The sequence below is a fragment of the Anopheles coustani genome, chromosome X, assembly GCF_943734705.1.
Source record: "Anopheles coustani chromosome X, idAnoCousDA_361_x.2, whole genome shotgun sequence".
Lineage (NCBI taxonomy): Eukaryota > Metazoa > Arthropoda > Insecta > Diptera > Culicidae > Anopheles > Anopheles coustani.
This window is the reverse complement of record NC_071290.1, coordinates 9,264,659-9,276,765: the sequence shown is the minus strand read 5'-3', so window position 1 is coordinate 9,276,765 and position 12,107 is coordinate 9,264,659. Positions and strand designations below refer to the sequence as shown.

At 41.3% G+C, this 12,107-nt stretch overlaps 1 protein-coding gene across 1 annotated transcript; it reads right to left on the bottom strand.

Moving 5' to 3' along the window:
- Window positions 1–2,825: 2,825 nt before the first annotated feature.
- On the bottom strand, window positions 2,826–6,700 carry LOC131269025 (uncharacterized). The gene is made up of 9 exons (XM_058271335.1): window positions 6,530–6,700; window positions 6,084–6,307; window positions 5,611–5,977; window positions 5,511–5,574; window positions 4,406–5,375; window positions 4,203–4,341; window positions 3,937–4,066; window positions 3,331–3,617; window positions 2,826–3,269 (listed from the first exon to the last, which is right to left on the bottom strand). The coding sequence occupies exons 1-9, from the start codon at window positions 6,698–6,700 to the stop codon at window positions 2,826–2,828; spliced, it is 2,796 nt and encodes a 931-aa protein (XP_058127318.1).
- Window positions 6,701–12,107: the final 5,407 nt, after the last annotated feature.

The following is a 12,107-nucleotide window of genomic DNA, read 5'->3' as shown; positions in this document are numbered from 1 at the left end:
CACTATCTCTTCATCCATATTATTACACTGTCTCCTAAAAATGTTTCCTTGAACGGCTTAATAATTCCTTATACTATTGTATTTATTTTATTTGTGAAATAATAGTAAAGAACTAAATTAGCACGAAATTGAAATTAATATCAAATTAATATCAAACATGTTTGACATATCAAAAGTAGATAATCATTAAGGATAACTAGGATAAATTAAAGAAAATAGGTAAAACCATTTAGATAATAGCGCTCGTAGGATTGTCGAAAGGGATCCTTACAGTTGAATCGGATTGTCTTTAGACATAACAAGTGTTATTGATTATTTGTTATTTGTTTTTTTGTCATCCTCATAGATCTTTTTACTGCATTTCAAAGAAAACAATTATTTAGAATAGGTTGTTTGTATTACTACAGTTCGAATAGTTGATACTCTCATGCAAAAAAGATCATCGCGAATATTTGAATTGATGATCAGAAGAACCGCAATAGAAGCAGCAATGGAATTATTAAAATGGCAGTAGTATTCCTTTAGAAGGGTGGATTTGCCATCAGTGTGCAGTAATTCTAAATCGCGACCCCGTACATAAACTAAAAACATAACAAATTCGAACAATTTTATCGAATAAGACATTTGAATAATATGTAAGTGTTCTTAGTTATTGTTGGTCCTTCTTACATGGAGCATGCTGTGCAAAATGATACCACAACACCCGTCGACTGAACTGTTCCGAACACCACTGCCAGCCTAAAAACACACAATGCCTTCGAGAGCTCGTATCATGTGCTCGAATTCCCCTTAAAGTGTACCATAAAATACTTGCTATAACTGGTGGGGGGTTGAACTGCTCGAATCGAAGAGTAGGGGAATGTGATACTCAAATCTGATCAACCAATCATAGCACGAGACGAAAATGGTGATGACAAAAAGTACACGACGATCCCTAATGCTACTTATTTCCAAGGTTAAGATTACAAGTTTTTTTCTGCGTGCAAATATCTTTAAAAAGAAGGTTTCTTAGTTGTTTGGTATCTATTATATACGAAAAATCACATTCATCTCATCATATCAAGTTTAAAAGGACTGATACAACAAACCAAAAGGATTTGCCTGATTCGATCCATTCGAGCTTAGTTGATTTTTTAGCCACAGTAGACTGAAAGTTCGGAGAGTTTGACTCTTGATCAGAGTGTATTAATGTAGTATCGTCTACTGAACTGTGTACAAAGTATACATACAACTTGAGGCTATTATAAAACCGAACCTTTCGCTGAGATTCAGCTCCAATTCGATTGCATAATCTTTTTTCTTATCGCCAATAAACATTCCATACCCTTTTTTTACATCCAGCATCTTTGCTCTGTCGTTTCGCAAAGTTTTTTTCCTCCTTCCTTTTTTCCGCAATTTCGTAACGATGGAGACGCCTAGTCGGTTGTAAACTATGAGCTACATGAATAGGAACAAAAACATGTAAAATAAATACTTCCTCGTCACAAATCAAGTCACAAATAATTCAAAAAAATATATTTAGGCATCCAAATTGATGGCTTGACACGAAATGTTTGAGCTGTTTGCTAGAATCGAATCCAGTGTGCCACTGAATTAAAAATAAATCTTACCACATTTCGGGTCTCGTTTTCGAGGAAACGTTTTGTTTAAATGAAGAAAACTACAAAGCAATTTATTACATCAAGTATATTTCTTAGAGTAAGTAAGTTTTTTGATAGAAACATGTACGTACGCGTAATATTTATACAGGGTTTTTACATTTAGAAATATTCCTCATTTAGATTATAACAAACGAGATAACACGATTCACTTGTAATGAAGATTGCGAATGAGAACATTACGTAGTGCAACCTGCTATATGTCAACGGTGATCTCACTTTTATCACATCCAAGTACGTGGATCATATTCTGAAAGAATTCTATCGTAAAGAGCCTCACTAACACAGGTACTGTTTGGTGAGAGTGTCAAGTTCTACATTAACTGCCGCTCCTTTAACAGCTGAAGGGTAAGGAATGATTGCCGACTGTGGTTCTTTGTTAAAAGAAAGTAATTAAAACTACTTTAGGATATCAAAACAATGATATGTAAGTTTTTGAACAAAAAGTAATATCTTTCTTTCAATAAAAATATATGATTTTTAAAAGCGACATTGGATTGACTTACTAATAAAGAAGCGCTTACAAAGAGATAAGACGACCGAGGGACGAATACTGTGAGATTTTCATACATTCAAACGGTTTAAGAGTTTGAGAAACCCACTCATGAAATTGTCATCAAATTTAAGCTGATCCACACTCAAAAGGATCGAAAACCTTGGGTTCAAAAATTTCTCGCACAGTAAGTATCAAATTCTATGAAGCTTCATGCAACAAGTGTCTTGCTATGCTTTGCAAATTGGTTTCATATCAACAATTGCTACACCTTAATAATCGAACAAAACTGTAGAAGATTAAATAAATTTACATAAAAGCTCAAATTGAACAATAAAATGAAAATTTGCAGGCATGTCCTTGCATATGTTTTTTTTTGTTTTTCAAATAATGGAAGACGTTTCAACAAACACTGCTTTGCGTCGTCGATAATGTTGTTGGAATTCAAAAGCTCTTTTTGTATGAACGAATGCAGATCATCAAGAAGGGGTTTCATGTGACAATATCAACGTAGGTCAAGATGTCTATAATATCAAACATCTCAATGTTTGTTGAGAGTTGTGGTCAGAACAGACAATGTTTACATATCTTCTGTGTAGAACTTCTTCATCTTTTAATAAAGTAAATGTCTATATTCGCGAACAATGTTCAAAGCACAATTGTGTTATCTAAATTTACTCCAAAGGATCACTTCTTTGCTTAACTCGGCCGTCGTTCGCGTTCGGTTTGTCTCTCCTGTGCTGCTCCGAGGTGCTGCGCAGCCCGTGCCACATGGCCACCGGTTTGCGCAGGGCCGTCAGCATCTGGTGCCAGTGTCGCAGTCCCTTCCCGGTCGTACCGCTACCGATAATGACGTGACCGAGTGAGACCAGCTTTACGCTCGGCTTGCGGGTAACGCCGTCCACCGAAGGCTTCCGGCCGTTCGTACCGAGGTCTTCCGAGACACACGCCTCCACCCGCTGCACCATCTGCACCACGGAGAGACGAATTTGCACCACGTTCAGCATGTACGGTGGCAAGCTGAAGATGATCGCCTCATTGTAAATCGGAAACTGTTCCGCGCGCTTCACGGACGTCTTTTTCTTGGAAATCTTGCGATCGTTCTGCAGCAGATAGACCTGTCAAAAGAAGATTCAGTTAGGTGCACAGGTTGCTTCTCAACACAGCTCACAAACTCACCTTGACGAAAACGTTTCCAGCTCCATCGGACTCGAGAGCCATTTCGTTATCCAGCGCCTTCGGTTCATTACTTCCACTAGCACGCAGCGCACTACCCGAACCGCGGTTTTTCAGTGCAAGGTTCCGTGCCTTCACCACCACAACCGTAAGCCGCTCCGCCGTCGGCAGGTAGCTTAACGAAAGCATCAATTCACCCAGGCCCAAATTCCGGTGGCTAGGATCGATCAGCTTCATCCAGTTAGTTACAGGTAGCTGAATGTTTTCATCTATATGAATCTCGGCTTCTCCTGTCATTGAATAAGGAAAATGGTGGTTAATATCAATATAATATAAATGATTCATTCTCTAAATTACATTGAGATTGCGTTCTCTCAACGTCTCACATTGCTCTTTTGGGAAGAGATTAGCACGCTGCTACAGGCATTCAACAAGCAGTAATCATACATCAAGTGTCTGTACTCTACTATACACACCACGATATAACACCGTTTGTTGTACTTCAGAATTACAAAGTTAAACTGCATACTCAACATTTTTCAACTAGCTGTCCAGTTATCCAATTTCAAATCAATAGCCTGATAGAATATCAGAGACCTTTTAACTTACCTATCAATGTTTGTGAGTTGGCACTGTTGAGATAGAGATAAAACCAAAGCGAATGACGTACAGCTTTACGGTTGCTTATCCAAAAACTGAATGTTTCTTGGTAGCTTGGTTGTTTCGCGTGTTTGCATACCTAGTTTTGAAGAAACCAAAGAGTATAAATCGTTTAAATTGTCTTATGAGTATCCCAGTAAATAACCAATTATTCAAACTAGCTACTGAAAGGTTCTGCACATCCTTCAGGGTATAAAAGCCGGCAGTCACCTCACCTTTGTTTGGCGCGCAGTACCGTCCGCAGGTATGAGCAACACCTTCACGAATGTATCCAGCTCATCGACTTCAGGAGAAAGAACCAGATCCTTAGCTTCCCTTACCGTCACCAGGAGTTCCTCTCGGTCGTCGGTAGTACTTAACCCATGAACGAGAATAAGGAAATCAAACTTTTACTCAAGCATAAATCCTTTCCGAAGACTAGCCGTGTTCATACCTGCCTAGTTGAAGCCCAATGCACAGGTATCCGGCAGCTGGATGGCTCGGACTACGAATAAGATCGGTGAATACGACCGACGACTCTGACGCAACCGACTCGCAGGACGACGACGGCAGGACCGTCCCTGGGTTATGCTCAGTTCGGAAGCTATCGATGCCAGATGAATGAATACCATACCTCATCGGAAGTTCGGCCGCACTCTCGTTACTTTCGCGATGCTGTGTTAACGAGTACTGCTCGAGAAAGGACTCTGACACGGTTTTCTGCAGCGAATCGCGGCTGCTATATAAATATCCGCAGCTGGCCGACCCGACGTTTGCCCCGGCACTTCCCCACTGGTACTGGCTGAGGTCTTTGTAGGATGCATTTTTGGCCAGTGGCGACGGTGGTACCGAGCACGAGTTGGAAGCGGACGCCTGTTGCGGATGCCCGTCGGATGCCGACAGAATTGCCTGCGACTTGATGAGCTTGCGCTGGCTGAACTCAGTTTCCGAGTACGATCGATTGCGCAGGATATGCTTTATACTGCGCGACACTGTCGGCACCCGAATGCTTTCGGTGATGTCGGAACGCGGCGAGTCGCGGTATTTGCATGGTGACGACCTACCACTGCTTGAAACACGCGGCGAAATCAACGGAGGCTTGCTAAAGATGGTACTAAACTCGGAAACTGGAGACAACGACGCCGGCTGGGCTTCCACGGATGTTTCTGCAGTGGAGGTTCGAGTTGCGTCGCTGGATGTCACTGGGAGCTGGGTAGCTACAGGGGTGGTTGAAGGCATCAGTGGCTTGCTGACATGTGGTGTTACGACCAACGGCAGCTCTGCCTGCTCAGATATAGTTCGGTTAAACTGTTGGTAGATGTTCAGTAGTAGTTGATTGCTCTCGATCAGCCTGGACATCCTTCGCAGATTGTTGATACGCTTGTGTGTCCCCCGTAATGTATCGTCTTCTAACACTGGAGGTGCCGGTGGAGGTAGCTCTGGCACCTCAGCTGACGTACTCACACTACTGCCAACTGTACTAGAAATCGGTGTACTAGTACTATTGGAGCTAGGTAGTAAATGTGTACCACCAGGAACTGGGCGATTGAACAGCGATTGCACCATAGCCGGATCAAAGTTGAACACACAGAATTGCTGTTGCGGTTGCTGTTGTGGTTGATCAAAAGTCTTGCTGGATGCCACGGGAGAATCAATGAACGGGTTGTTCGCTGACTTGAGGGGATGGAACTCAGAAGAACTTGACACGGCGGAATTCGGCACAGTCAGCGGCGAAGGTACTAAAGGTGATACCTGCTGATGGCTACTTTTGGAAATACCGTGCAGCAACTCTTCCTGCTGCTGGGACGTGTTGAGAAAAGGATTGGTACACGACAGGTGTTGGGTCACTGGCACTGTTTGATCAGGTGGTCGCACCGTCTTGTTTGATTGTTTATCCTGCGGTGAAATCAGGAGCGGAAAAGATATAGGAGCCGAATGTTGCTTGCGAGGTACCGGCCGAGGTATGGGCGAGATAAACACCGTTCGTGACGTTGGGGCTTTCGGTTCCGAACTAAAAAAGAAAGGTTAAGGTATTGAAACAGATAGAAACAATGTCAGAGAAGTTGATTACTGGAAGTACAAATAACTAGATATATCCAATTAATAACTATTCTTACATTTGCCGCAGGATCGGTTTCTCACGCGAAAGTTTTGCCTCTCTGGGTGACGGGGCAGGTCGCAACGGTTGTGGTGGGATGTCAGGCTCTTCTGTGGAGTTGCGCCAGGATGGAAAGCTAATACCAGACCGCGGCCCGTACTGCGGCTTATAGTCGCGGTCCACAGAATCGAACCGTTGAAAGCTTCCCGTGGACCCTAGCAAAATCTCTGATCCAGAATGCATCTACAAATAATGTGGAAGTGAAAAGTAAGAACCTAATGAGTTACTGTACACCTACTATATGTGTGTGATAGACCACTCTCTACTAGAGTTTGTATCTTATAGCATTTCTCAGGATTTCATCATATTTGCGAACTTCGCACGAACTTCTGACCTTATAGTGTAACATATGCAAACTATTCTTAATTCCTCAGATAGAACAGTAAAAATAAGTATGGAAATTACCAGATAGCCGTTAGCGTTGTACAGTCTCATCTTGGACAGTTTCAGCTTGTCTTCGCGGCTCGAAAGAAACCATGCGATATCATGGGGCTGAACTAATCGGCAGAGCAGCAACAGAACGATCAGGAGAGTCGCGGTCAATGCCATGCAGGAAATAAGCACAGCGGTATCCATGGCGTACGCGGAATGATGCACAAAGCTGCCGGCTCCCTCAACTAATATTCACGTAAACACTGTGCGTCGTCTGGGTGCACCATTTCTTCCAGTGTTATCTATGAAAGCCAAGGATACAAATATACATCAAAATAAAAGGTACCAGCAAGCGTTTGTACAACGAACCGTTTTCACACAATGTACCAACTAACTTTGTAAATGGACAGCATGGGGAACCTTCTCAAAACAAGTTGTGAAATCAAAAGACTAACCTCAAAGATCAAATCAAACTGTCTAAAAAAGCTATCGAAAATTTCTCAACGTAGACAGTCTATAACAAATATTCATTGGAGTGAAATATGCAGAAAAGCTAAGCATTTTAGTAAACTTTATGTTTCATCTGGGTAGATTCCACGGGTTGCTCGAAGCTTACAATTTTCGAGTTCAGACTTACCTTTCTTTATTTATCCTTACGGAATGATTTGAAAAAGATAACGATGGGAATACGCACTCGGTTAATGTTAAATGATGCTCCCATATTACGAAGGTTGATAGCGAGGTACTCCTATAATGTTGCCCACGGAGCGGACGATGGTTTTCTGTGTAAACGATGGAAATATAATTCCATTAAAAGCAGTATAGAAGCGAAACGAAAATCAATATGAACATTCTGCTTGCAAATAATCAATACCAGTTGCCTCCGAAACCCGCTACACACTACTAAGCACACCTTGCTAAAAATCGTTCTAATCCATCGAATGTCTCAACTATAGTATTACTTTCACATAACATTCGAAGTGATCTTATGAGAAATCTGAATTAAAAAAAAATATATAGCTATGTCGTCTTTCACACTAGTTGAACTACTGCATGGCACTTGATTGCACGGCGTACTCAGCCACTGCACAGGACAGCTTCACTAGCAAAATAAGCCAGCATTAAAAAAAACTTCAATTCTCACTAAAGCTCCACAGGTTCCTTTGGATAGCTGCATTGTTTGCTGCCCATGCAGATGAAACGCTCGACACATGCTACCTAATCGAAGGGTGAGCGTTCCCAAGCTACAATTCGATGCTGAATAACACACACATTTGGAATCTCTAGCTTTACGAAACGCAAAAGAAGTTTTCTACTGATGTGATGCCTTTCAACATAATCGCTCGAAGAAGCGTTGGTAACGCAGTTGCCACACTGTGACACGTCTAGTCACGCTAACATCAAGTTGACGTTGAGCACGACCGAATCATGCGCACTTCGACACTAGGTCAGAAACTAGGAAGGATACCAACACTCGTCGCGAGAACGCTCCCCCAGTATCCATGACTACTGCTGCATCATTCAAGTATTCCTTTCAAGCTGCGTTTGGCTGTGTGTTAGTAGGATTTGACGCATGGCACCGAAAAAAGGTTCATTGATTCGTAGCCTTTGAATGTCGTACCTTAACCCAATTGCCTAATGTCAAAAATGCGATACAGCTTTACGAAGCCACAAACTGTTGATGAAATGAATTAGTGAATTCATTTTAAAAATGAATGTAAAGGTGCAGTTAGATGATAGTAAGTTTCATTAGTGGGAAAATGTAATACGTCTTCATTTCAGTTCACTAAAAGTTTCTCTTCTTCTTCTTCTTCACTTCGTCGAGGATTTACTCCAGTACGGCTATTGAATCCAGCTTCCTGGGCCTTCGCAAGCTAACCTGGAGACATAGACCTCTTTAGGTTAAGGACTGGCAACTAAAGGCCATATGTCCTGATTTTCTGTGGTTTTCGATTTTCTGTAGGCGTCGCCTTTTGACTGCCACCATGCGGCCAGGAGCACTGCTAGCCAACCACGCTAGTGCGCAGTCAAAATGCGGCTGGTCACCCGCCGTAACGAAAGGAATATTTCCTTCCGTTTGTCAGATCGCACGAAACTCGTGATCCGCTTGATTACTCAAACAGCACGAGATGTGCGTCGGCTAGGATTTCTCTGACTTGAGCTCCAGCTCGGCGACACCACGCGGCCGTGCCTAAGATAACCTTACTTTTCAGCTAACCCTTTCAGGAACCTCGTGCACTGCTAACCATCCGCTCTGATGCGACGCCGAACTGGAACTGACTAAAAGTTTCTGAACTCACGTGCATACACGACTCATACAAAATTATCGTAAACTGTCAAGCGGCAACGTTCGGCGGATAAACAAACGGTGCAGAATTGTAAATAAGCTATAGTTCATCTCTAAAATAATCAATAGTTTTCGTTTAGCGTTGGGAATCTATAACGATAACGATCATTTCAAAAGGTTTTATACTCCTTTCAAAACTGTCATTTGAGCATGTTTTCAAACAAATTTCGTAATTACTTGTCAGTTTGGTTCATAGAAACTGATACTCGTGAAAATGATTCTGGACACTTTATCCTGCCGATCACTGTACCGCTCTGCTTGGTATAACTTTATGTGAAAAATCTTTGCGAATGCCAAGTTCAATAAAAAAGGGGACTTTCTACACATTTTATCCGACAGGTTTTTTTCCCCGTGAATTTTACGTAATACATTAAGAAATGGAAGTGGTTCGGGCCACTAACGAAAATTTGTCCTGCAATCGAATTGGGAGATAAAGGAGCTCCACCAAAAGCTTACGGAAACTGAAAAGCTTCAACAGCTTCCGTTTCTCAATGTTGTTTTATGTGTCTTTATAGTTGCTGTACAGTAGGCCCATAAATGGTAATATGAAAAAAACATTCCTCCTGAGCTGAGGATGGTGCAGTATTTCTTTTCACTGTTTGAAACCGTTTGCTTGATTTTATCCTGTATCCTCGAAAAGTTTGTTATTTATGTCTAAAATAAGAATTCGTTTCAGTAAATCGAAATACTATCTGCTATATTTCAAGGACCTTTTGGCACAGGGTTTATCCAGCCGAGACATACACTATTTGCGTACAAACTACAACGTGTATACAAACCTTTCTTGCACGCTTTGAATTCAAATTGCATGCGATCAGCTTGGTGGAAAACGATCAGGATACCATCAGGATGAAATAGCAGCTAATCAAAGACGGCGTCAGTCTGATATTAAGAACATTCAACGAACGGTAAAACTATTTCGGATCATATCTATTGAAGGAAGAAATCTTTCTTTCGCCTAAAATTTCTCAACTTGATCACGGATAATCACGATGTTAAAGATGTTTTGCTCGCCATAATCATTTTTCATCTGGGCGACAGTAAAACAGAACTAAGCAAATAAAAACAATGATAAATAAAGGAATAAATAAATGAACAAATAAATGCAAACCCAAGTTATCTTCATGGGATTTCGAAGGTTTAGTAATGATCGGTGAACGATATCTCCAGTTTAGCAAGACTTATCAAAGCAGCGATTTAAAAATTAGTCAATATTCTCATTTACAGTACGCAATCGAGCACTAACATAATTTAAAGAAAGCCAACTCCAACCCAAATCCGGATCTGCCAGGTTAAGAAATTTCACTCTTCAATATTTTGAAGAACATTTGTCCACGATTTGAACGATTGCAACGGGAAACTAACGAGCAGAATAAGTACCTTCTTCCTCTCCGCCGTAATGACGATCTCAACGACCTTACTAGACTTTTCCTCTTACGTACGTGTCGTAGTCGGTTGGGTTTCAAAGCCTAATGTCTAGCCCTTCCATACGGTCAACATGTCCCGAATTTATTGGTAATGTCTTCTGTTTCGACCTTTGACCGCGAACCACTTGCGGCGAGCGTTAAGCGATGCGTTTCGTTCAGCAATATTCTTACATGTCTAAGCCAATGTGCGCACATCGATATAAAACAGGAAAACTGAATATATAGTTAGGTTTTGTTTTTTTTTTCATATTTTCGTCGAAGTCTCCACTTCAAGTGTGTATTTAAATCACCGCACATTTGTTTTTATCTTCGTTTTCGCTGGTGCGAGTGCGGTTATATTTAAAAAAAAAATAGTAAATTGTTACCTAAACTAAGCTTAACAGATTGCAGCCTTGGAAAAAACGGTGGGTATCCGAGGTTGCTACGTCGTTCGAGAGTGGCTGCATATTCGTTCGCTAACCGGAATCGGATATGCAGGGTGGTAGTGATGGTGGTGATGGTGGTGGTGGTGGTGATGGTGGTTTGGATCATAATATCGAAATCAATGGTAGTCATCATTTAGTTGCCTTCCGCGCCGGTGGATCCCTCCTAGTAGATGATTTCAAAAACGTTGGCGAAAGAGATGGCAAGCGAAGCGGAAAATGAAATGGAATGAAAAGAGAACGAGTCGTTGCGATCGGTGAATGTTAGCGTTTGCACGGATGAAAGTATGCACTATGGAAGTCAGATGTGTCAACGCAATTTGGTAACACGTAGAAAACCTGGTCGGACAGAGATTACATGTGTGTGATTGGTGAGAAAATCACAATGCTAGACATACAATGACCACATTGACGCCACTCATGAGCCAAACACTACGAACACGCTGCACAGTGTAACTAACAAGATAGGGACAGTCGCACAAACAACTTTTGACGCTGCACATTTACAATATCTACGAACGAACAGTACGCCGAAGCAGGACCTTATGAAGACTTACAGAAGATCATCAATGATGGCTCATTGGATTGGTTACGTCGGTTCTTCGATGTCCGATTGCGATGGGGTAGGCAATGGATATTCTACCAAGAAACTGCTTCCAGCATTTTTTTGTTTTTTGCGAAAAGGGTTTTCAATGTTTTTCCTACATGCACTTCTCATTCTCTCCCTCTCTCTTTCTCGCGTCGATCGAGACTAGCAGCACCGATCGTTCAATTATGCAGTTTCTGCTGGAGCTGGCGCTTCCGGCTAGGTTGACATAAAAAGAACGATTATGAAGAGAGTAAAGTCATAAGCTACTACGATAGTCGTCATGTGCATACAAGTATGAGATTGTATCGGTTAAGGTAACGCAGAAGATAACAGAAGTTTGTTGTGTTCCATATCCAACAATACCAACCAGTTGGAAATACACGGTTAAATCGAAATAACAGGGTTTTCTCACTTAGAAACGTTGCATGCAGACATGTTTCGTTTGAACCAGTGCACGTAGGGATAAGAGGAGAACATTTCGGAACTAAGCGTTTGTATGTTAATGATAACAAGCTTAAATGATGAGTCTGATAGTTAATAAGAATAGCCTTAGTATTAATTAAATATATTACTGAATTTGTAGCTGAGCTATGCCAAAGTTTAAAAAGTGAAAAAGGTTCTTTTCAATGCAGATTATTAAATTTTTAGAAGAGACAGGGGCACCTGGGTTTCCAATGGTAATATTAACTTTTATCATTTTTATATATTCAGTTTATATAAAAAGAATCAAAATCATCGAGAAGTTCATAAAAAAACTGAAATGCCCGCTTGGTTTTTCTAACTTATCCCGCTGTGCAATGTAGGTTTGAAAAACTACAATTACAGA

What these genes read in the sequence shown, in the direction of transcription:
- LOC131269025 (XM_058271335.1), bottom strand. Translation starts at nt 6,700, where the DNA reads ATGGATACCGCTGTGCTTATTTCCTGCATGGCATTGACCGCGACTCTC. An exon ending in GGTGCAATCGCTGTTCAATC is followed by an intron (nt 5,376 to 5,510) that starts GCCCAGTTCCTG and finishes CTCCAGTGTTAG; the next exon opens with AAGACGATACATTACGGGGG. An exon ending in CTGGAAACGTTTTCGTCAAG is followed by an intron (nt 3,270 to 3,330) that starts GTGAGTTTGTGA and finishes TTCTTTTGACAG; the next exon opens with GTCTATCTGCTGCAGAACGA.